Source organism: Eretmochelys imbricata, chromosome 1 (assembly GCF_965152235.1).
Source record: "Eretmochelys imbricata isolate rEreImb1 chromosome 1, rEreImb1.hap1, whole genome shotgun sequence".
NCBI lineage: Eukaryota > Metazoa > Chordata > Testudines > Cheloniidae > Eretmochelys > Eretmochelys imbricata.
This window is the reverse complement of record NC_135572.1, coordinates 39,101,075-39,123,572: the sequence shown is the minus strand read 5'-3', so window position 1 is coordinate 39,123,572 and position 22,498 is coordinate 39,101,075. Positions and strand designations below refer to the sequence as shown.

General features: G+C 41.0%; 1 protein-coding gene across 1 annotated transcript in view; it reads right to left on the bottom strand.

Annotated features, from left to right (window-relative positions):
* Positions 1-2,152: 2,152 nt before the first annotated feature.
* DDX10 (DEAD-box helicase 10) overlaps positions 2,153-22,498 on the bottom strand; it is a 328,324-nt gene continuing 307,978 nt past the window's right edge. The window contains exons 17-18 of the mRNA XM_077808979.1: positions 22,325-22,458; positions 2,153-2,793 (exon numbers count right to left, since the gene is read on the bottom strand). Of these exons, the coding sequence (XP_077665105.1) occupies positions 2,604-2,793; positions 22,325-22,458 (324 nt within the window). The 3' untranslated portion in view covers positions 2,153-2,603. The remainder of the gene's footprint in view (positions 2,794-22,324; positions 22,459-22,498) is intronic.

The following is a 22,498-nucleotide window of genomic DNA, read 5'->3' as shown; positions in this document are numbered from 1 at the left end:
CAGGTGGATCGGTGTGTGTGTGTGTGTGTGTGTGGAAAAGACATCCAGTTAATTTGACAGGATCTATTTTCTATAAACACATGTCAATTGGCATTAATTATATTACTCTTCTTTAATTCTTTATTCAGAGAGACCCATATTGGGCACTCTATTATCTTGCTTGGGATTGAAATCAGGCTGACAGGCCTATAATTACCCAGGTCATCCTGTTTACCCTTTCTAAAAATTGGCATATTAGCTCTCTTCCAGTCTTCTGGAACCTTCCCAGTGCACTAAGACATATTGAAAATCAATATTAACCATCCAGAGAGCTCTTCAGCCAGCTCTTAAAATTCTTGGATGCAAGTTATCTGTACCTGATGATTTAAAAGTGTTTAATTCTAGTAGTTGCTGTTTAACATACTTCCTGAGATACTAGTGGAATGGAATCACCACATGACGAGCTATAACATCTGCAGTCTCATTTTTTTTCCAAATCCAGAACAAAAATATTTATTGAACACCACTGCCTTTTCTGCATTATTACTGATAATTCTATCATTTCAATTGTCCCTTGCTTGTGGGATTGTGGCTGGGTGGGCCTCTAGTAATGTGTCTTTCCAAAGGTTCCCGATTGTCATTCACATTTTTCTGATTAAATTCTTCCTCCCAGCTGATTTGGCTTTGTGACACCGCTCTTTTTAAACAGTGTGTGTGTGTGTGTATATATTTATTTATTTACTGTTCTGGGCTTTATTCGGTTTGCACATTATAAATGTGATCAAGTCACGATCATTTGTACCTAAGCTACCAGGAACTTTCAGTTTTGTGTTCAGTTTCTCTTTATCGGTCAAGACGAGGTCTAATGAAGAACTAATGAAGTGGCTGCAACACTTTTTGAGTTAGAAAACTGCCATCTATAATGTTTAGAAAGTCCAAGGATGTTTTAATACTGGCAGCACAAGACCTCTAGCATGTGTCACTCAAACTGAAGTCCCCCCATGATCACACAGCTTTATTCTCTATACATTATAAGGTGCATAAGGAGGCAGTCATCCTGTTCCCAAGTGTGATTTTGTGGTCTGTAGCAGAGATCAACTCATACACCACCTTGTGCTTCACCTGTGTGGACATTCAGACACAAATATTCAAGATAATTTTCTTCCAAGTTACTAGTGACTTGGAAACAGGCAATGACATTTTTGACACAGAGTGCCCCTTTTGCCCACTTGATCCTTCCTAAATCAACTTTAACATTCCAAACATGGGAATCATCCCACCAGGTTTCAGTAATACCAACTAGAACAAATTTATGCTCACATATGAGCAATTCCACTTCCTCTTGTTTGTTACCCAGGCTTCTAATATTCGTGTATAGACAATTCAAGAATTTCTTCTCTTCATGTCCTTTGGTTCCTTAATTTTGTTCTCAACATCTCAATTTTGTTCTGAGTTCTCATATCTTCCCTCTTTTTATCCTCCCCTTTTGCTATTAGTTCAACACCCTTCTGACTGCTCTAGCCAGCCTGTCCCCGAGGAGATTTGTTCCTCTTCTACTGAGGTGGAAGCCATCCAAACTATAGACCCCCTCTCCCCATAGACAGTGGATCATTGTTCCACAAAATCAAAACCCTCCACTCTACACCACTTACATAGCCAGCTATTTACTTCTAGAATCTTCTGCCTCCCTTCTTTCCTGGAACTGGAAGGATCTCAGAGAAGATCGCTTGTACATTCTACAGTACACTTACATTCAGGAAACTTGGATCTACCATCTGTGAGATATCCCAGACTCAATGTCATTAATTCTGATATGAACCACGACCAATGGACCATTGCCCATTGACTTGAGAAGCCTACCCAATCTTAGAATAACATCTCATGTTTTGGCTCTAGGAAGACAGAACAGTGTCCCGTTGCCTGCCTGGCCCTTGCAGAATTTTCTCTTTTTCTGTTTTTTTCTTTTTGATTCTTTCAACACAGTTGACAGAATTGAAACTATAATGGAAATGCGAACTGGCTGGAGAAGTTTAATTGTTTTGGGAAGCTAAAGAGATATACATATAATTTATTTCAAAAACTTCAGGAGCTTTTAAATAAATGTGTATTACCTACAGTAAAAACAAATCTGCATTTCATTTAATAAGTAATATCTACTGTTCACCATTTGACCTTGGAAAATATTTATTCTTTAATAGTTTTAATCCACTTTCTTTATATTTTGAGATTACAAACCTGCCAAAAAACAAGAAAAATTCAGACTGGAGCACACTAAGCTTTTGTTATGAAGCATGCTTAAAATTTTACAAAGAAGTACAACAAATACTTCAAACCCTGGAGTTTTTCAATTATAAATGTGCTACTAACAAAATGTCATCAGGGGATTTAGATTGGAAATTTGGCTTGGAAATCTTTATAATCCCAAAACAACCATACTGAATATACGTCATGGAAAAGAATAACCTTGTATATAATCTAATATCTGATCTGAGGCAAGTCCATCGTTCATGAAACTCATTTATCAATGTCCGCAGATACCCATCTGCCCTGATGCCAGATTGATTTTGTGCAGACTTCTGACATAAGAGCAAAGATGACCTAGGAAAAAAATTGGGGAAAAATAATTATCTCTGACTGTTGAGGAGATGTAGTACGAGTTCTTCATCCTCTGCCAGAGAAAGCCCTGTATCTAATGGCACAAAAGAGTCCTCATGGCTAAGTTTAGCCTTTTTCCTTCTCAGTGGCGTTTCTTCTGCTGCTGCTTTATTGCTGCTCTTGCCTCTTTTCCTTGTTCCGTTCTTCTCCTCAAGCTCACTGCAGAAACAAATCAATTACTCTTTTTAACAACTGTGGTAATCAATGCAATCAAACAATTCATTTTAAACAAGGCAAATTTATAGCCAGATAAGAGACAAGCATAAAATTACTATTCAGACGAGGATAGCAATGGAATTAGATGAACTCTGAATGTCTAAATTAGAATCCCTTTCATGTAGAAGTGAATGTTTTGTTGTCTGTTTAGTAGTTAATTGATTAAAATATATCAAGAAATCAATACCGGCTTTATACAATACTTGTTGCATTCTGTAGTGATAGAAAACTTGGAAAAGTTGATTTAGTGATATGTCAGTTGACCTAGACAACAGTCACAATGTTAGAATTGTCATCCAGAGCAGACTCCAAACTTTCTCAACATTCCAGTGTGGCTACAGGGTATGATTTAGGCCCATCTCATTTGAGGCCCATTCAATGTTTTAAAAACATTTTCCCTAGAAATAAATCCTTGGAAACTATTATGTAGGTCTTTGCCATGAGAGGAACAGCGATATCTAGCAACAGGATTTTTCAGCCACTTTAAATGTGAGTTATAGCGGCATTTCCTGGGCAGGAGTTTATACTAATAAGGTTCAGAAACTGTGTTCTTTATAACAACTGAGAACAATTATTTATAGTCAGAGCAATCAGGAGGAGAATGCATCGCCGTTTCCAGAGAAGCAGGGGCAACGGCAACGCATTTAATATTAGGATTGGAAATAATGATTAAAAAAACCACAGAAAATATGAAGAAGATGAACTTGAAAATAAAATGGTTTTGTGCAGCTCGCATAGTTTTTCCTCCATGGACCATCTATGGCTTCGAACAGCCACAGTCTACTTCAGAGATTTGCATGCACAATATTATATTAAGTACCTCCAAAATGTAAGCACATTTCAGCTCAAGACAAGAAACTCAAAACATCGCTCTTGTGTTTCATGCTTTCGCAAATGCTCCTGACAAAAGCACAGCTTTTACTGTGAACCATTGGGTATGATAATCCTCACTTTTATCCTAATCCTCTCTGTGCTAATTAAAGTCAGCACAAGAGAGTTCTACATGATGCACCAAGAACAAATGCATGAGTCTAAAATAGTCTCAGGGAAGCCATCGGGCTCTAACAGGTCACTTGCTATCCATCCCATCAACACACATACATGTAACTGGATTTGTTTTTAAATTATTGTTAAAATTAGACCCGGTTGAAATGTTGTTGAAACTTTTATTTTTAAGAAAAATTGTTTTCATGAAATATTTTCATTTTGGTAGAAATGTTCCAGTTTTTCAATGAAATACCAAAACCAAAAACTGAAAACAATTGGCTTTGGAAAACCATTTTCTGTTACAACGTTTGGTTTATTAAAACTAAAACATGATTTTTTAAAAACTGAAAATGGTTTTTGATTTTCATAATTTTTTTCATAAAATACATTTAATGGGAAATTTTCCAAATAAAAAAAAATATCAAAATTTCCTGAAACAAGAATTGGCATTTTTTGACAAGCTCAGTTAAAATACTTAATATTAAATGCAAACTGTACATTAACTCAGTGGTGACAAAGCAAGAACCACACCAGGAAACTCAAGGTAAGGGTGACACATGCCTTACTTCTTTCACCTCCCTCACACTGCTGAGCACTGATATTGCAGCTCACAAAGTATGTAATTATAGCATGCAGCGCCCCATGCGATGCCCAGTCACACTGAAAAGTATTAAGATCAGAGTGATGGCGTTAACTGAGATTTCTTTCCTCTGCTGCTACTAATGTATGACATAAATTCCAAATATTAAAGACAAGTTCAGGAAGGAAAGTAATGAACATGTATAAAGCCTTTCCAGCAAGATTTAAAGCTGCAAAACCCAAGCCTTACCTATTGTTCCTGCTTTTTATGAATCCACATTGACTTTAAATGGTCCTCTTACAACTGTACTTTAGAAAAACTACTTCAGGCTGTGCATAAGTTCCTTACTAAACCCCAAGTTTAGATGCTCACCCAATCTTAAAAAACCCCAGGTCCTTCTGGAAGAGTCCTGGACCAGCTTGCAGAAGCCAGGGAAATGGTCTTGCCTGTCCATCCTTCCTTCCCTTCTCCTCTGCCAAGCAGGGAGTCAGTGTCAGGGACTCCAGGACCCAACTACTTGACACCCAAACACATAGGTGATATCACCAGTGACATCAGCAACTTCAGCAAAGGCTTTTTAAAAGCCTCAGCTCCTGTTGTACTAGGGCCACATAGAGCTATATAAACAACTGTAGACATGGTCCATTCCCCAAAGAGTTTATAATCTAAGACTCATGCTGGTAGGTGGACCTTGTTAGCTGCAACCAGGAGATAGAGTTAGTGTCCGTGAGACATAGGTAACTAGGGTGTGGGACAGCGGAAGTCCTACAGGGAAACCCAAGGAACAGACAAGCTTGCAGAGAAAGCTTAGGCAGAAGAGTTTTATGCTTGCTGATGTTATGTGAGCCCAGCCCCGGGAAAGGTGTAGATCTGGAGCACATATGGTATTGATTGCAGTGTTCAGAGGAGGGTAGAGCTCAACCAACTTATACCTCTCTTTACTCTTCCTTTTACTTATCTGCAGCCCATCATACTTTGCCGGACTTCCTTCTATTTTCATCTCCCTGCTCTCTCCAAAATCTCCGATCCTCAGATCCTCTACTGCCTGCCTTACTCCCATATTAGGTACACCTCCTCCCAACAAAATCAAATGAATACATTTCACTCAGTTTATAAACTAGTATGAATCATGTAAAGAGGGAAAGTCTTATGCACTTACTGAGACCAACCAAAGGAGCACATAACCTATCTGGGTTACCACATACCCTGTAACTCGTCTTCCTTTCTCCTGTCCCTCTCATTGTTTTTCTTCACACTTCTATCTTATCTAAATTAAGATAAAAGCGCTGGGGGCAGGAACACGTCTTTTCTATGTTCTGTAAATCATCCATCACACTTGGGCCATAGGGAAGAGCTTGTCTATTCAGTCAGTTTGCAGCAAAGCCAGGTGTAAATCTGCAGTGTTCTAGCCTGTTGCACGCTAACTGTCCACATGGACCCTGCTACTGTGCACTAAAAGTTCCACAGTGCAGGTGGATGTATGGCTGTTTGAAACGGCACTACGTCAAAGCATACTATGTAATGTTTATTGCCTGGTAGCAAGGTCCACACAGGCAGTAAGTGTGTGGCAGGCTAGAGTGCTGCACATTCACATACTGACTTGCCACACACTAAGATTCTGGGTGGACAAACTCCAGGTTACATGTCAAAAACGAACCAACCCAACCCTATGTGTTAAAGCAACATTAAGATGCAAGATCAAGCAATCAGAAGTTAGGAAATACCAGAATTAAGGTTGCCCATGCAATCTTCATTCAGTCCCCTTGTGTGCATGTATTATGATACAGTCTTTAATAACATGATCGCATACCACTTTTTCCAGCCAGTCCCTCAGCTCCTATTCCCAGTCTCCTTGCTCAGCCAGTCCCAGTCTCCACTACCCCAACTCCCAGTCTCGTTCTCCTCCCCCCAACACCAGCCTCTCCTTCTTCTCATATGTCCATCCAAGGCTCCTTGTCCCAGTTTACTCCCCAGACTCCTTAGGTCTAGCTCTTGTCCCTGCTGCATTTGGTTCAGTCAGCTTTCTCCTCCTCACTACACGGGATGGGTGGAGGGACAACACACAATATACTTCCCCCCATCCTTGTTCTCAGAAATGCCTGAATTGTTTTGGCTGAAAACTTCCAATACACTTCAGCCTGAGGAGCACACCCAGCATGGAAAATTTAAGTCCAAATGGCTAAAAGTTGTCAAAGTTATAAGCAGTTGAGAATGGGGTCTTATAATGGGAAACATTATAATGCAATGTTACCAGCCCTGCCTGTGATAACATGGAACACTGTATAGTGGTCACTGCAGAAGGAAGACTATTAGAAAATATTGTTAACAATCTGGGGAAATGAATAAGTCAAAGATTTTTGTGTACACTTAGTTGACATTCTGCCATTATTCAGTTTTAGTGCAGTTTTGCACACACACTGTATTGTAGATCACATACACTACTTTAAAGGTTGCTCCATTAGAAACAATGTTTACTCCAAGTAACTCCCAATAATCAGTGCACACGTGTGCCAACATTGCGCAAAAGTATGAGGCTCAGTTGTATTTTAGACTCTTCGGACAAGGAATTTCCAAATCAGACACACCTGGACTGGCAGTAACAAAATTTGGACTCAGATTTTCAGCCCAACTGTAACTTTTTGAGAAGTGCAACAAATTTCAGGCACATTAAAATGCCTACATTATAAACCTTCCAGAAACACGGTTTGCAATTACAATGACAGCTCAAAATATGACTACAGTGGCACATCCAAACACCACCAGAACACAGGTCCCTCCGGGAAAAAGATCAACATTACAATATGTTCTTCCTTTTTCTAACTTAGTATAAAGAGAATGACAAAGTTTCTATCTTGCTGCCTGTCTTGCCTTCGTTGTGTTGAGATTGCAGGTGTGTGATCCATATGTCTGCCTACTGGTTCCGTTCTTGTAAAAAGGACGAGAATAGACACTGCAGATGTCAACCTCTGCCTACTCATTAAAATGAAAAAAGGAGATGGGGGGAAGAAACACATGACACAAACACGTGTATCCATATCCCATGCAATCCAAGAACCTTACATTTATTCTGCCTGCCCAGTAGAGAATGAGGGGAGTGAAACAAGACTGCAGCTCTCATGTTAGAAAGATTTTTTTTTCAGAATTACGACATTTAAAAAAATATGTTTAGATCTGTTGTGATTTTGGGTCTGTCAACCTTGCAGGTATGTCCCTTTAAGATGTTTGCTATTGATACTTAGTTTATAACTTCTTGGGGGCAAGGATCTTGTCCTATTTCTCCATGTAATCCTTAGTATACTTTGGGTGCTGTATAACCACTAAACATATGTTGACAGTAATATGTACCTATTCTAATGTCAATCGCAAAAGTTTTCCAAGGAACCTATTGTACGCTTAGCAGGGTTTATGGGAGTTCATTTTAAAAAGAGTAAGACTAAAAGCCTAATTAAATAAAAACAATCTTAGCTGTTTTGCCAATTATTTTCAGTACTTCAATAGGCTTTGAAACCTCAGCTGCATTAATAATTGACTGATAGTGCATCTAGAATGCTAGTTCAAAACAATCTTAGTAATTAAAACAATGAAGAAATAATACAAAGTAAGAAGCAGCTGGCTTATAATAAATACAAAAAAACCCCCACCTCAAAGTGGAGATGGAGACACCATTGGAGTGGGGGTCCCGCAGGGATCAGTTCTGGGTCCGGTTCTGTTCAATATCTTAATCAATGATTTAGAAAATGGCAGAGTGTTCACTTATAAAGTTTGTGGACGATACCAAACTGGGAGGGGTTCCAAGAGCTTTGGAAGATGGGATTAAAATTCAAAATGATCTGGACAAACTGGAGAAATGGTCTTAAGTAAACAGAATGAAATTCAATAAGGACAAATGCAAAGTACTTCATTTAGGAAGGAACAATCAGTTGCACACATACAATGGGAAATGACTGCCTTGGAAGGAGTACTGCGGAAAGCGACCTGGGGGTCATAGTGGACCACAAGCTAAATATGAGTCAACCCGTGCAACACTGTTGCAAAAAAAGCGAACATCATTCTGGGATATATTAGCAGGAGTGCTGTAAGCAAGACATGAGAAGTAATTCTTCCGCTCTACTCCGCGCTAATTAGGCCTCAACTGGAATATTGTGTCCAGTTCTGGACGCCACATTTCAGGAAGGATGTGGACAAATTGGAGAGAGTCCAGAGAAGAGTGACAAAAATGATGAAAGGTCTAGAAAACATGACCTATGAGGGAAGATTGAAAACATCGGGTTGGTTTAGTCTGGAAAAGAGAAGACTGAGAGGGGACATGATAACAGTTTTCATGAATGTAAAAGGTTTTTACAAGGAGGAGGGAGAAAATTGTTTTTCTTAACCTCTGAGGATAGGACAAGAAGCAATGGGCTTAAATTGCAGCAAGGGAGGTTTAGGGTTGGACATTATGAAAAACTTCCTAACTGTCAGGGTGATTAAGCGCTGGAATAAATTGCCTAGGGAGGTTGTGGAATCTCCATCCTTGGAGATTTTTAAGAGCAGGTTAAACAAACACCTGATTCTAGGATTAGGCCTAGATCTTGTTACCTAGAAAACTTAACTGTATAGCACATTTTAAATGGAACTGTAAGTTTTCCAGTCTCTGTACAATCCAAAACATCAAAACAAGGGTTTTCACCAAAAGCTTTGTGGGACGGTTATTCTTGAGTCAAACTGTTTCTTATTGTTACTGAAGAGGCATGTTGCTAAGTTAATGGGACATGTTGCAAAACAAAAGCACGTGCATTTCAGCAGCCAGTAAGTTTGCCTATTAATTCCAGTCATGATAGAGAGTAGGTGTGGTGACAGGTAGATGAACAAAGAGGGACTCTAACATGGTAAGCAACTTGGGGTGGGGTCATGAAGAAGCGTAGAGACACTTCTGAGAGAAATGAATGAAGCAAACCTCAAAACAGGTATTTTTAGTGCAGGAATATTGAAAATCATGGAACGAAGTAAGGTGATATATCCATTAAATGGCATGATTCATAAGGAGGAACACCCAGGCCAAAATCCCTCTCTCTTTCCATTTATAACATTTGGAAAGTGGCATGTGCAGCTGGATTGCAGTCTTCCTTTGTGCTATCTGGTACAGTTTAGCTTTTCACTGCTGCAGCAGCCTGAATTACCCACACAGCTTCAGGTAGCCTGATGGGTTAATTTACTGAGTGGCTATATTTGCATGGGCAGCAAGGTACTAACAGCAGATTTCAGGGATGTGCACAATAATTCCTGTGGGCCACCCTTTATACCCATGTTAACACAAACACAACAAAACAGGTGCTTTCACTTTATAGATCACTTTTGATGCACATGCATAATCACACAGCTTATAACTACATCTTTGAAATGAGTGCTAGCATAGGAGTCTGGAATCCAAGAAGGTGGGGTTCTAATTCTGATGGTGCAAACTTGGGCAAGTAATATTCTGCATCTCAGTTTAACCACCTATAAAATGAAGGAAACTGCTACTTACTTCCCAAAGGTTATGGGGTGATAGCCACAAGAAATGAGTTGATTTTTTTTTAATTGCTAGCAATTAACTCCTTCAGGCTTTTAAGTATGTGCAAGTGGGGGAACAGTCCCGCTATTGTGGGGAACTTTCCTGGCTTCTGCACTACCCCGGTGAAGTGGGCTAGCGAAAGGATCTGAGTCCTCGCTCCCACTTCCTTTACCCAGTGGCCTCCCTGCCCTTGAGGACTCCCCTTCCACTCTCCTGTCTGGCAGAGTCCTCGTAACCCCAACAAGGCTGGGCCCAGGATTCCTGGGGGGCTCGACCCCCAACCCTGCTATGGTCACCTAGGACAGCGGCTAGGGTGTCCCCACTCCGGGGTGCTCTCTCTGCACTGGGCATTTCTCTGACCCACTGACCATTACATACAATTTAAAGCAAATGCAAGTTATTTAATCAACAATTAATTTTAAAAATAAGGAAAAATGGGAAAGGTTAAAGGAAACACATCAACCTGCTCTGTGGCAGGGAACATCACAAACAGTGTCTCTGGAATGTCAGGGCAGTTCACAGTCTGTTCCTTGTGAGTCCCAGGCCTTCTTCTCAGGCCCTGGCTGTGCTGCAGGGATGCTGTGGGTTGGACACTCGCTCTGGTGGTGGTCACACGCTCTCAGGCTCTAAGTGGCAGGACCCTTCTTCCCAGAGTCATCCCCGCCCTGTCGGGGTTACGATCCAAGCCTGGCCTGCAGAGCCTCTTGGCTGAGGCGTCTCCCTGTGCTGGGCCCGCTGCCCAGGGTCCCCCTCACTCTCCCCAGCTGCTCACCACACCCAGCTCTGGACTGCTCCAGCCCCAGCTCCACCACTCTGTCTCAGCATGGCTGCTCTGCCTCCAGCTCCCTGGGCTGCTTCTTTGGCTGCTCTGCCTCTGGTTGCTACAGCTCTGCTCCCAGGACATGTCTGCTCTGCAGGCTGCTTCTGTGACTCTGCTCCCAGCACTGACCTGCTTCCTGGGCTGGTTTTCTGGCCCCTCTGGCTCTGGTTGCTGCAGCTCTCCTCCCAGGGCAAGTCTGCTCTCTCTGGGCCGTGCCTCTGGCTTTGGGGCTGCAGCTCTGCTCCCAGGACAGGGTCTGCTCTCTCTGGATCTGGCCCAGCTCTGCCCCCCAGCTCAGCTGGGCCCCTGCTTTCTCCTTAGCTCGGCCCCACTCTGTCTGACCCAGGCAAGTCCAGCTCACATGGAGGACGGGACCTCCCTGGCCTCCTGACTCCCTGATTAGCCTGCCCGCCCTGTCATTCAAGCTGACCTGGAGCATTGGCCTCTCCCCATTGTTCCTGGGGACTATCAGTCTCAGGGTCCTGATTTCCCATAGACCTTTCCCCTTTGAGTACTTGGAGCTAGCCAACCAAAACACCCCACTGAATGTTAGGAAGGGGGCAACAGTCCCCTTACATATGTCTTGTCAACTCAAAGTCTCTATTCTTTAGATTGTAAGAGCTTTGAGGAGGGACAGTTTGAAATAAAGGGCCATGTGCAGCTTCAAGCACATTGTCATTACTTAAACAATAATGTTTATACGATGCTTTGAGAGCCCCAGATAGAAGCCTCTATTCTACGTATTTACATTTGCTATGGTATTTCTTGCAGGCTGTGTTTACCAGTGCTAGGCTGAAATGTTGCCCTTGTAAATATAATGCAGCCAACAAGTTGCTATGTAATTCCAGCATGCCTGGCAGTCCAACTTTCCTAAAGAAACTTTCAGTTAATAATGAATGAATCTGCACATAAAAAATAATTAGAACATTTAAGAATAATTTATCCCTTAAGTATTGGCATTTTGCTAATCAAACATGTTGTGCCACAAACTTTCTTCCATATAATAAATTTTAATTTACAAGGCCATGGCAACAATCCTAATGAAGATTAATTACTGCAGTCCCTTCCATACAGCCCAGTGCAGCTTCTTTCCAGTTTACTGTCAGAATGCTACAGCATATAGCAATGGTAATGAAAATATATTGTGTTGTGTTATTCTCTTTACTGGCCATTACACTGATGTAAATCAAAACTGTTCTACAACTAGATGTATAAAAATAATTGAAGAAAAAGAGAAGATTAATTTACTTGTGTGGCACTGAAACCAAAAGACAGGATGAGTCTGTCTTAAAGTATTACTATAGTCTGGAACGAGAAAAAAATAAAATGGAAAACAGAGAACAAAACAAGCTGTTAAAAATTTCTCTCCACTATACTGGAAGTATTGCAGAGGATTTGGTGGTGGAGATAACCCAGGGCTCTAATTTCTATGCTGACTGTGCCCGCAATCTCTCCTTTCTTAATACCTGAACCAAATTTACTTTTTGTACTTCTTAGGTTACTTTTTCTGCTTGTTGCCTTAGGTGCTGCTGTTCATTTAGTTTATTAAGTGCTTTGTGTGCAATTAAATTCACTCTACGTTTCTTAATGACCCAGCCTTTTTGTGTTTCTCCTTGTGTATTTGTATTTAGTTCATTCAGATAGCCTGGGTAGGGTGGTTATAGCCCCGAAGCACTTGCTTTAATTTAAAATATAAATCTCCAAGGCCCCCAGAGTTTTCCATACTTTGCATGAACAACTTACTCGGACATTCTACATTTAATTCCTCTTTTCTTGCATTACTAGGTTTCCCCTCACTTTATGCATTATTCAAAAATTTTACAATTTTATCCACAATTGGCCTTACATGGAAGCAGCATTTAGTGGCCATGAGAGTGCTGAAATAGCAATCAGAAGACCTGGGTTCTGTACCCAATAGCTTTTCTTTGTAAGTCACAACCTCCATTTCAGTCTTCCTACCTGTAAAATGGGGAGAATACCGACTGAACCTCATGAGTGTTGCAAGTATTCGTTCATTCCTGTTTGTAAAGAATTTTTAATTCCTCAGGAGAAATGAATTTTAAGTAAGTCTTACAGTATTAGCATCATTATTTTCAAAGACCAATGAAAATAAAACTTGAAATGAGTATTTGCCATGAAAGTTGATAGGACACTACATACTGCCCGTGCTTCCAGTATATTTATATCACTGTGAATTATATTATCCTTTTCTTGGGTATTGGCGGTTTTTCCTACCCTGTTTGGTATGAACTACAAATGTCAACAACTTACTGCCTAGTGTGTTTAAAATTTTTCCATGAAATGGATCCATCCTACCTCTGACATTCAAACGCATTTACTCCTTATCTGCTTAGCCTGACACCAGGCTTCAAATCTTGGTCTTCTCTCCATATTTTTAAACTGTGCTGTACCATCTGTTTCAGATGCTCCTTGTATCTCCCATTGAGACATCAAGTCAGTTAATATTTTAATCTTTTTATAAAACCATATGTCCCTCTTTCACTTACAGCTGATTCAGGTATTGTGTGGCTCTCTTGTTTAGATACACTATCAGTTTCACATGCTTAAGGCCAGAAGGACCCATTACAAACATCTAGTCTGACCCCCTTGATTAACAAAGGCCATAGAATTTCAATAAGAGATTCCTTCATCAAGCCAGGTTTCAGAGTAGCAGCTGTGTTAGTCTGTATCCGCAAGAAGAAAAGGAAGACTTGTGGCATTTTAGAGACTAACAAATTTATTTGAGCATAAGCTTTCGTGAGCTACAGCTCACTTCATCGGATGCATGCAGTGGAAAGCCCATATCTTTGGGTTGAGCTAGAGCTTATCTTTTAGAAATTCATCAATCTTGATTTAATGAGTTCAACTAATGGAAAATCCACCTTGTTTCTAGCTAGAAAGAGATTGTTCCAATGATTAATTATCTTCTTGGTTAAACAAAACAAACCCACCCCTTATTTCTAGTCTGAATTTATCTTGCTTCAGATTACAACCACTGGATCTTTTTGTGCCTTTGTCTGCTAAATTAGATAGCTTTCTACTAACTGAAATCTTCTCCCCACATAGCTATTTCTAAATCATAACTAAGTCACCTCTTAACCTTCTCTTGGATGGACTTCATGCATGATAATTAGTCTCTCACTAGAAGGCATGTTTTCCAGACCTTACATCAGTGTTGTACCTCTTTTTTGAATCCCTTCCAATTTTTCAACTTCTTTTTTAAAGGAACGGGACTCAGTATTTCAATATTGGCCTTACTAATACAGCGGTAATAGCATCTCAATACAGGGATGTTCTACAATAAAGTCACTGCAAATAAGTCACTTACTTGGGCCCTGGCTCGTGACTTCCTATGATCCCTCCTATGACCCCTCACTCTCTCTCACCCCCTCGAGCTGGTTGGGAAGTTTTCAGCAAAACAGTTTTGTGCTAGAAAATGCTGATTTGTCAAAACTGAAACTTTTTGTGGGAAACAGTCAGTTTCAATTAAACTTTCAACAGAAAGATTTTTTCAGGTCCAGGATTGCATTTCTGAGTCATTACCAGAGAGAGAAAGAGACCCACCTGAGAATAGCAAATAGCTTGTTAGTGAGGGCACCTAGGATGTGGGAGACCCAGGTTCAATTCCCCACTCTGCCTTATTTGGACCAGGGATTTGAACCCAGGTCTCCTGCATTCCATTACTGTTATACAAAAACAGGAAAGGCTGCAGGTGACTCACTCTAGAATAGCTAATAGCCAGGTGGTTAGGGCACTCATCTGGGATGTGTAAAAGTGATTTTTTAAAGAGCTCTTCTGACCACGGGTATACTAAATTCTTTCCTCCAGAATGGCACAGGAACATCTCTTAGACCAGTGGTTCTCAACTGTGGTCCACCGCTTGTTCAGGGAAAGCCCCTGGCGCGCCGGGCCAGTTTGTTTACCTGCCGCGTCCACAGGTTCGGCTGATCGCAGCTCCCACTGGCCGCGGTTTGCTGCTCCATGCCAATGGGGGCTGCGGGAAGGGCAGCCAGCACATCCCTTGGCCCGCATCATTTTCTGCAGCCCCCGTTGGCCTGGAGCGGTGAACCGCTGCCAGCGGGAGCCTTGATCTGCCGAAGCTGCAGATGCGGTAGGTAAACAAACCGGCCCGGCGCACCAGGGGCTTTCCCTGAACAAGCGGTGGACCACAGTTGAGAACCACTGTCTTAGACGGAACAGCGTGGCTTGAAGGCAAGTTAGACCATAAGAAAAGATATTGCAGATTAATCAAGAATGGTACAAAACCTAGTGGGTCAACAGAATCACTCGCAGCATCCTGATTTAATGTGTTAAAGGAGGAGGAAGAAATGGCAACTTCACCTGTCATTGACATAGCAAACAGAGCTATACATAAAAGCAGTACTAACTGGTGACCTGTATGAGCACAGTTGTCAGCTCATGGCAGACCACATGACTGACTACAATAAAAATGATACAGCTAATGATTTTACTGCAGGTATAATTTATTCATCCCATTTTCTCTTCTCCCAATTCAGAGATCTATTCCACGTTGACCTACCTAGGAGTTAACATAAAGATGAATAGTCCTACATATTAAAGATTAACAGAATGTAATGACAAGTCCAATCACAACTTTGTTCTATCTCACATTTTTATTTAAAAAGATTAAGGGATTAGAAATATTAGAAATTCAATTTAACTGCGCAATGAATATTTAGGATATCCAGCTGCTTCTTTTTCGCCCTATTCAACCCACTGCAAATTTTTCACTTCATTAACAATTCACATTAAGATAGCCTTAAATCAAACATGATGAATGTTGCTAGATATACAAAAATTAATCGTATATTACATGCTTGAAGTAATTACTCACTCATCTGGTAGAAGTGTAGTTAGAAGGATATTTTATTCAAAAGCAAATTTATCTAGTATATCGTACAACTCCTCCTCCCACATCCCAGTGAAAGAAATGTTGGGGAAAGAAAAGGTTAATACCTTTCTTGACTTTTCAAAAACATGGAGAGATGATCCATCTTTGAAGACTGTTGTAGGATGAAACCTTACGCTTTGAATATTAGCCCTTTCAGCTTGATAGTTTTCTTTTAAAGCTAGCAGGAGTTGCCGCAGCCTAAGGTATTTCTATTTTATGCTAGCACTTTGGGCATAAAACTCAGAATTTCAAAAGTATAATGGCAAAATGCAGTCGCATTTTCTAATTTCAAAGTCAGATTCTCACCATGAGCAACTGCCTGGTTATATATGGTTTTAGATAAAATCATTAGACAAATGTTCCAGGCACTGGAAGGGACTCACCATGTAATTAAATCATCTTTCCTAGGTGATGTACTGAGCATTTGTGTTGCCCTTCCACTCTGTACTGACACCAAGGCTTCTTCCCTGCTCTCTTTCTCTAATCACTTAACCTGCCCCAGGAAACCCTCCTTCCCCAATCCTCATGACTTCCTTTACTCCTTTCCTGCCAGGTTACTTCTACTCACAAGACAAGCATCGTCTCTCCACATCCACAAAATCATTGACCCCACCAGCCTCTTCAGCTACTACCTGTGTCCCTCCTGCCTTTACCTCTAAGCTTATTGTACAGTCCAACTACAGACGCTTTCCTGAGTTCCTCTTTTCAAACTACACCCTTGATCTGGCCCCTCAATCCAGCTCTTCCCTTCTCCACTTCACTAAAACTGCCCTCATCAAGGCCTCTCAATGACCTCTTTCAGAACCAAGTCTTAGACCCCCAGCTCCACCCTTGATGGGTTAGTTGCTTTAACACAGTCCATTCATACACTCCTTGAAATCTTGTTCTTCTGTGGATTTTATGGCTCTGGCTTCCCCAGGTTCTACTCCTACCTCTCAGCATCTCTTCAGTGGGTCATACCTGTCCTCTTCTTCCCTCCTATTCTTTATGGAATACCACAGGGCTCCACCCATGGCTCATTTCTCTCTTTCTTTTACACATACACCAGGTGATTTTTTCCACTCACCTGGCTTCAATTCCCATCCTTACACCACTAACTCTTAAATCTATCTGTTCACTCCTGACCTGTCTCTCACACTCTAATCCTTAATCGTGGCTTCTCTCTCTGATCTCTCTTTCTGGATGTCTCACCAGCTAAAACTTAAACTTGGCCCAAACTGAATTATCTCATAGAAACATAAGAACAGCCATACTGGGTCAGACAAATGGTCCCATCCAGCCCAGTATCTTGTCCTCCGATAGTGACCAATGCCAGGTGTTTCAGAAGGAATGAACAAACAGGCAATCATCGAGTGATCCATCCTCTGTCATCCAGTCCCAGCTTCTGGCAATCAAAGATTTAGGAACACCCAGAGGATGGGGGTGTGTGCCTGACCATCTTTGCTAAGAGCCACTGATGGACCTATTCTCCACAAACTTATCTAATTCTTTTTTGAACTTTGTTACACTTTTGAGCTTCACAACATTCACTAGCAATGAGTTCCACAGGTTGACTGTGCATTGTGTGGAGAAGTCTTCTCTCCCGAGCCTTTCTGACTCCCCACTTTCTCTGTCTCTGACAGCATGATCATCCCAGTATCCAGACCCCATGACATGTGTGGGGGGTATCTGACTTTTTTCACACGCTCTTGCCTCCCACACATCATGGCAGTGTCCAAATGCTGCTGCTTCTTTCTCGGGAGTATCCCTAAGGTCATCTTTATCTATATTATTTAACCCTGTAGCGTTGGTTTGTCTTTGTTAACACCTATTCTGCTCAAATGACTGGGGAAAACTTTGGAGAATTATTATATTATTTATTTATATTTTGTAAAGACTCAGCACTCCTGCCTTTGCAGTTAGAGCTGAGGAAGCTTGCATGCCACTTCTCTAATCTTCTGGTAAACACAAAGACAAGACGACTTTCATAATATTTCTACAGTGAAAAGGAAAAAAAAACCTGGCCTTATTCATAAAATCATAAAAAAGCAAAAAATGGATACAAACTTTTTTTTAACTCCTTTGGCAAGTACTTTTAGCACCATCTCGCTATAAAGTCCAATGAAAGTCTGGCCAACAAAAGGGTCTTACACTGTGCTCTGAAGCAGTCCAGATGCTGATTCTGATGGAGTCCCATGAAAGCAGGTTCCTGAGGCATGGTTGCTCCACTGAGAATGTCCTGCTGCTAGCCACGGAAAGTTTAAACCCCAGAACTGACAGCAAAAAACAGCCCAGCAGATCATAATTCCCATGGCAGAGAACTGACAACATGACAAGTTCAGACAGAAAAGCTTTTACTCAAGTTAGCAAAACTGAGCTAGTTAACTTTGCAATAATAAAAATAAAGCTAAAACTCCCTGGCAAAAATAAATGTGAATATTAGGAACAGGCATTTTTTTTTCAGTTCATGATGTCCTTTTGCACATGAAAGCCAGAGTAACAAGAGAATTTATATTGTACAAATTCCTCTGGAAGGGACATGGTTACAGGAATTGAATAATTGTAAGAATTTAAATTTGACTTGCTACTAAACTTTCAAATATATAATTTGGACTAATCATATTTTTATTACTTGGTAAGAATTTCAAATATGTATTAGTTTAGATAGGAAAGGAACATAAAAAGGCATGTGATGCCCAGCTACACATCAAACTTACTTGAAACTTGAAATGTGACTTTTACAGACTAATCAACTTTCAAGCATGACTAGGTTCCAAAAATCAGATTAAATGCATTTTTCAAAATAACTGATCTTTTTCAATGTAAAGTTATAATAAAAGAGCAAGAAAACAATTTTCACAACTTTAAAACAATCTATGAATAAACTGGCCCTCAACCAATTTACATTTTTAATTTATTTATGTATTTAAACTTCAGCTGGGTACACAATGAAGTTAGTTAACAATTAAAAAAATATTTTTCTAGCATGAAAATTGCTCTTTATCATGCTACATTATTTTAAAGTTCTTTGCAGTGTTGTTGTAGCCATGTTGGTTCCAGGATGTAAGAGAGACAAGGTGAGTGAGATAATAGCTTTTATCCAATGATTATTGCCTCATCTACGTTGTCCCTCACGTTATTTTAAAGTCACACAGTCACAGCTTTGGCAATATATTTACGTTACATTTTGAGAATGAAAAATAATTGCTTGTGATAAAATTAGTTTAACAGATGGCACAGTTTCGGCTGTCGACCTTAACGCATAGCGCAAAGAATTCAAATGTTAAAATGTATGTTGGACTTTTTAGCCCATCCACATATTGATTCTATTTTCTACATATCAGCTCCAATGGTTGCCTCTTTAGCCCGCCTTTTATTTATGATTCGTTGCTTTGTAGGACCTGTGACATACCACAGGCACTAAACTTTTCAAGAAACATTCACTGACAAATCAATTCTGTCTATAAAGGGTGAACAAAAACTGCAGTATACAAAAATAAAAAGGGCTAAACTATGCCCATGTGGACAATTTATCATCTATGATCCTGCTGGTGAAAGGAACACTGTCATCTTGAATGTAGCTAATTAAAAAAAAAATTAAAAGTTTTAATCATCATGTGACCCCAATCTCAATTTCTGTGGTCTTAAAATTAAGTTTCCCTGTTTTAAGCTTCTCTTCCATCTTGCTGTGTAAAAAGAACCACACAAGGCCAAATGACCAAGGCCCCAATCCAGCAAAGACTCATCCATGGGCTTAATTTTAAGTACAAGTGCTCATGTTGAACTTGGTGGGTCAGATCATCAGCTCTTAATTCCAAGGGACCTATGCTGATTTATGCCAGATGAGGATCTGGCCCATTGGATCTACTCTATTTGCAAGTTCATATATTTGCAGGACTGTGGATATCTGATTACATGGAATGGGGAGAAGTGCTGTCAGGTACACAAAGTAAAAGAAAACATAAAACAACAGAGAAAAATGCTCTCTTTAATGTCTCCTAAATTTTAACTACTGAAATACAACAGAAAATTGTTAAAACATATACTAAGTCTTGCTTAAACCAAGAAAACCATATATGAATCCAAGCTGAAATGTGTCCATACCCTATTGACTTTTCCCGACAGTAAGTACGCAAAAAACAAAACAAAAACCAACCAACCATCCATCCATTCATCAGTGGTTATTAGGAGATCCCTGTGGTAACTAGACATTTAAGAGGAGCTTAAGAACAAGAGTTTCGTCACACTTAGCTGCTTCAGCTCGAAGCAATCAACCTCTAGCAGATGCAATTCATCCAGTACAGCTAGATGTCTGAGTTTCTACGAATACATTAAAGGCAGCTTGCTAATCATTTTAACAAAACTCCTCCAATATGTGCTAAGTGCCCCACGATCAGGTCAAGAGGAGGAGACAGACCATTATTAGTATAAAATCACACCCCTATCCCCACCATGGGCTGACCAAAGCTATTGCGGAAGCTCAGCCTATGCCAGAGCAAGGGTGGGCAAACTTTTTGGCCTGAGGGCCACATCTGGGAATAGAAATTCTATGGCGGGCCATGAATGCTCACAAAATTGGGGTTGGGAAGCAGGAGAGGGTGAGGGGTCTGGTTGGGGGTGCGGGCTCTGGGGTGGAGACAGAAATAAGGAGTTCAGGATGCTGGAGGGGGCTCCGGGCTCGGGGGTGAGGGCTCTGGGGTGGGGCTGGCTATGAGAGGTTTGGGGTGTAGGAGAGTGCTCTGGGCTGGGACCAAGGGGTTCAGAGGGCAGGAGGGGGGTTGGGGCACAGGGAGAGGCTCAGGGGTGTAGGCTCCAGATGGCGCTTACCTCAAGTTGCTCCCAGAAGCAGCAGCATATCCCTTCTCCAGCTCCTACACACAGGCACGGCCAGGTGGCGCTGCATGTTGCCCCGTCCGCAGGCACTGCCCCTGCAGCTCCCATTGGCTGCAGTTCCCGGCCAATGGAAACTGCGGGGGCGGCGCTTGGGGCGGGTGCAGTGTGCAGAGTGGAACCCCCTGGCTGCCCTTATGCCTAGGAACTGGAGGAGGGCCATGCCACTGCTTCTGGGAGCTGCATATAGTGGTCCCTGACCCTGCTCCCTGGTTGGAGCACCGGAGTGGGGCAAGCCCCAGACCTCGCTCCCCAGTGAAAGCTCGAGGACCGGATTAAAACATCTGGCAGGCCGTAGTTTGCCCACCCCTGTATAGAGGAATTTATTTAAACGTTTAGTTATTTTTTTTGGTTCTCCTTTAACACTTTTTGCTAATTCTCAGAAGGCTAGATTGAGACTCCACACTCAGCCCTGAGTAGGAGGTGGCATGTTGCTGCGTCAGGCCAGAGGGTAAAACCAGGAAGAAACTGATTCAGAATCACAATTCTTTTCCTGCTTCCTCATTGCAATGGGAAGAAGTAATTTACTGCATCTCAGAAAAGGATGCAAGCTTTCTTTCCCTCCCACTGATGCCTGGCCAGTTCTCATGTTGGTGGGGAATGGGGAAAGTCATGCTACTGGCTTGTTTGTAGTGATTCAGAGTCAAGATATGGGTAGCTCTAACCACTACCCCTCTTCTCTCTTCCTACCTTGAAGCCACATTAGGATTAGCAACAATCTAGCCTAGGTAATTTTAACTGATTGAGACTTGAAGGGCAAAAGATACCTTTACAACTGACAACTACAAGTTCCTGTTGAATCAAAGGGGGCAAAATAAACATTATCTTCCAGTCTAATGCATCAAGTGCCACTATCATGATTTCAGGATGTATCAGAGCCTAAGGGCCTCCCCTGTTTACCAAAGAAACACAGGGAGTGAAATCCTGACCCCGCTGAAGTCAATGGTAAAACCCACAATGAATTAAATGGGGCCAGGATTTCAGCCAGGATCTTTTGGCAATCCTACAGTATGTGCACTGAAGAAATGCAGTAAGCTAACATAACAGACTGTGGGTCTCCACCCCTTCCCATCCTGCACCATTATCTCTCAAAATAAAAAGTATATTTTAAAAATACTTCAGGGAACTATTTTCAATTTACTATATTTTTTAACCCAGGGTTAATTCCAAAGCACATTTCTAGTCAGATTCAACTTAATTTGTATTGCTAAATATTCCAAAAGTTACTGAATCTCTCTGTTCATCACATGCTTCAACTTAAACACATTTATTAAATATATTCCTAATATACTTTATGGCTTTAATGAGACTTTGTTTTCTTTTCAAATAAAACTTGTAATGTGGCAGCACAGAAATTTATTTCTGTGCTTCACGATGAACTCCTGGGAATTAGTCAAACTTTTTTTGTTTGAATATTCTCATTGAGGTCCCTTTGACACTGACTCATAATCCTAAATCTAACATGGCTAAATAAATGAGGTTGCTTAGGCTAAACTGCTAATTTGTGTTCAGCACCTGCTCAGCCAAAAAACTGTAAAAGTGGAAGTCTTGGGAGCATTAAATTTTCAGTATGTCCCTGTTGCAACATCTAAACAAAGCAGCATTCAAAAGTAGAAACATTTCCAAATGCATGTGAGAAATGACCTATGGAAAAAACAAGAAATATATACAGCACCCCTGCTGTATTTCTTTTGATGAAAGCTGAGCTAAGGCATTTTACAGATACACACTAATGTCTTTGCATCTTTTTTTGCTTCAAGTTAGAAAACATACCCATTGCTGTCTTCAATATCCAGATCAGCCTCTTGGTCAGAGCCTCTGTGTTTATCAGGATCTGGAAGGGTGCTTGGGTCAAATTCCTCTTCACTTCTACTATAATCCAGAAAGGCCTCAGCTTCCTCTTCAACCTGAAGGAGGATGAAGAGTTACAGACTGAAACAGACAACT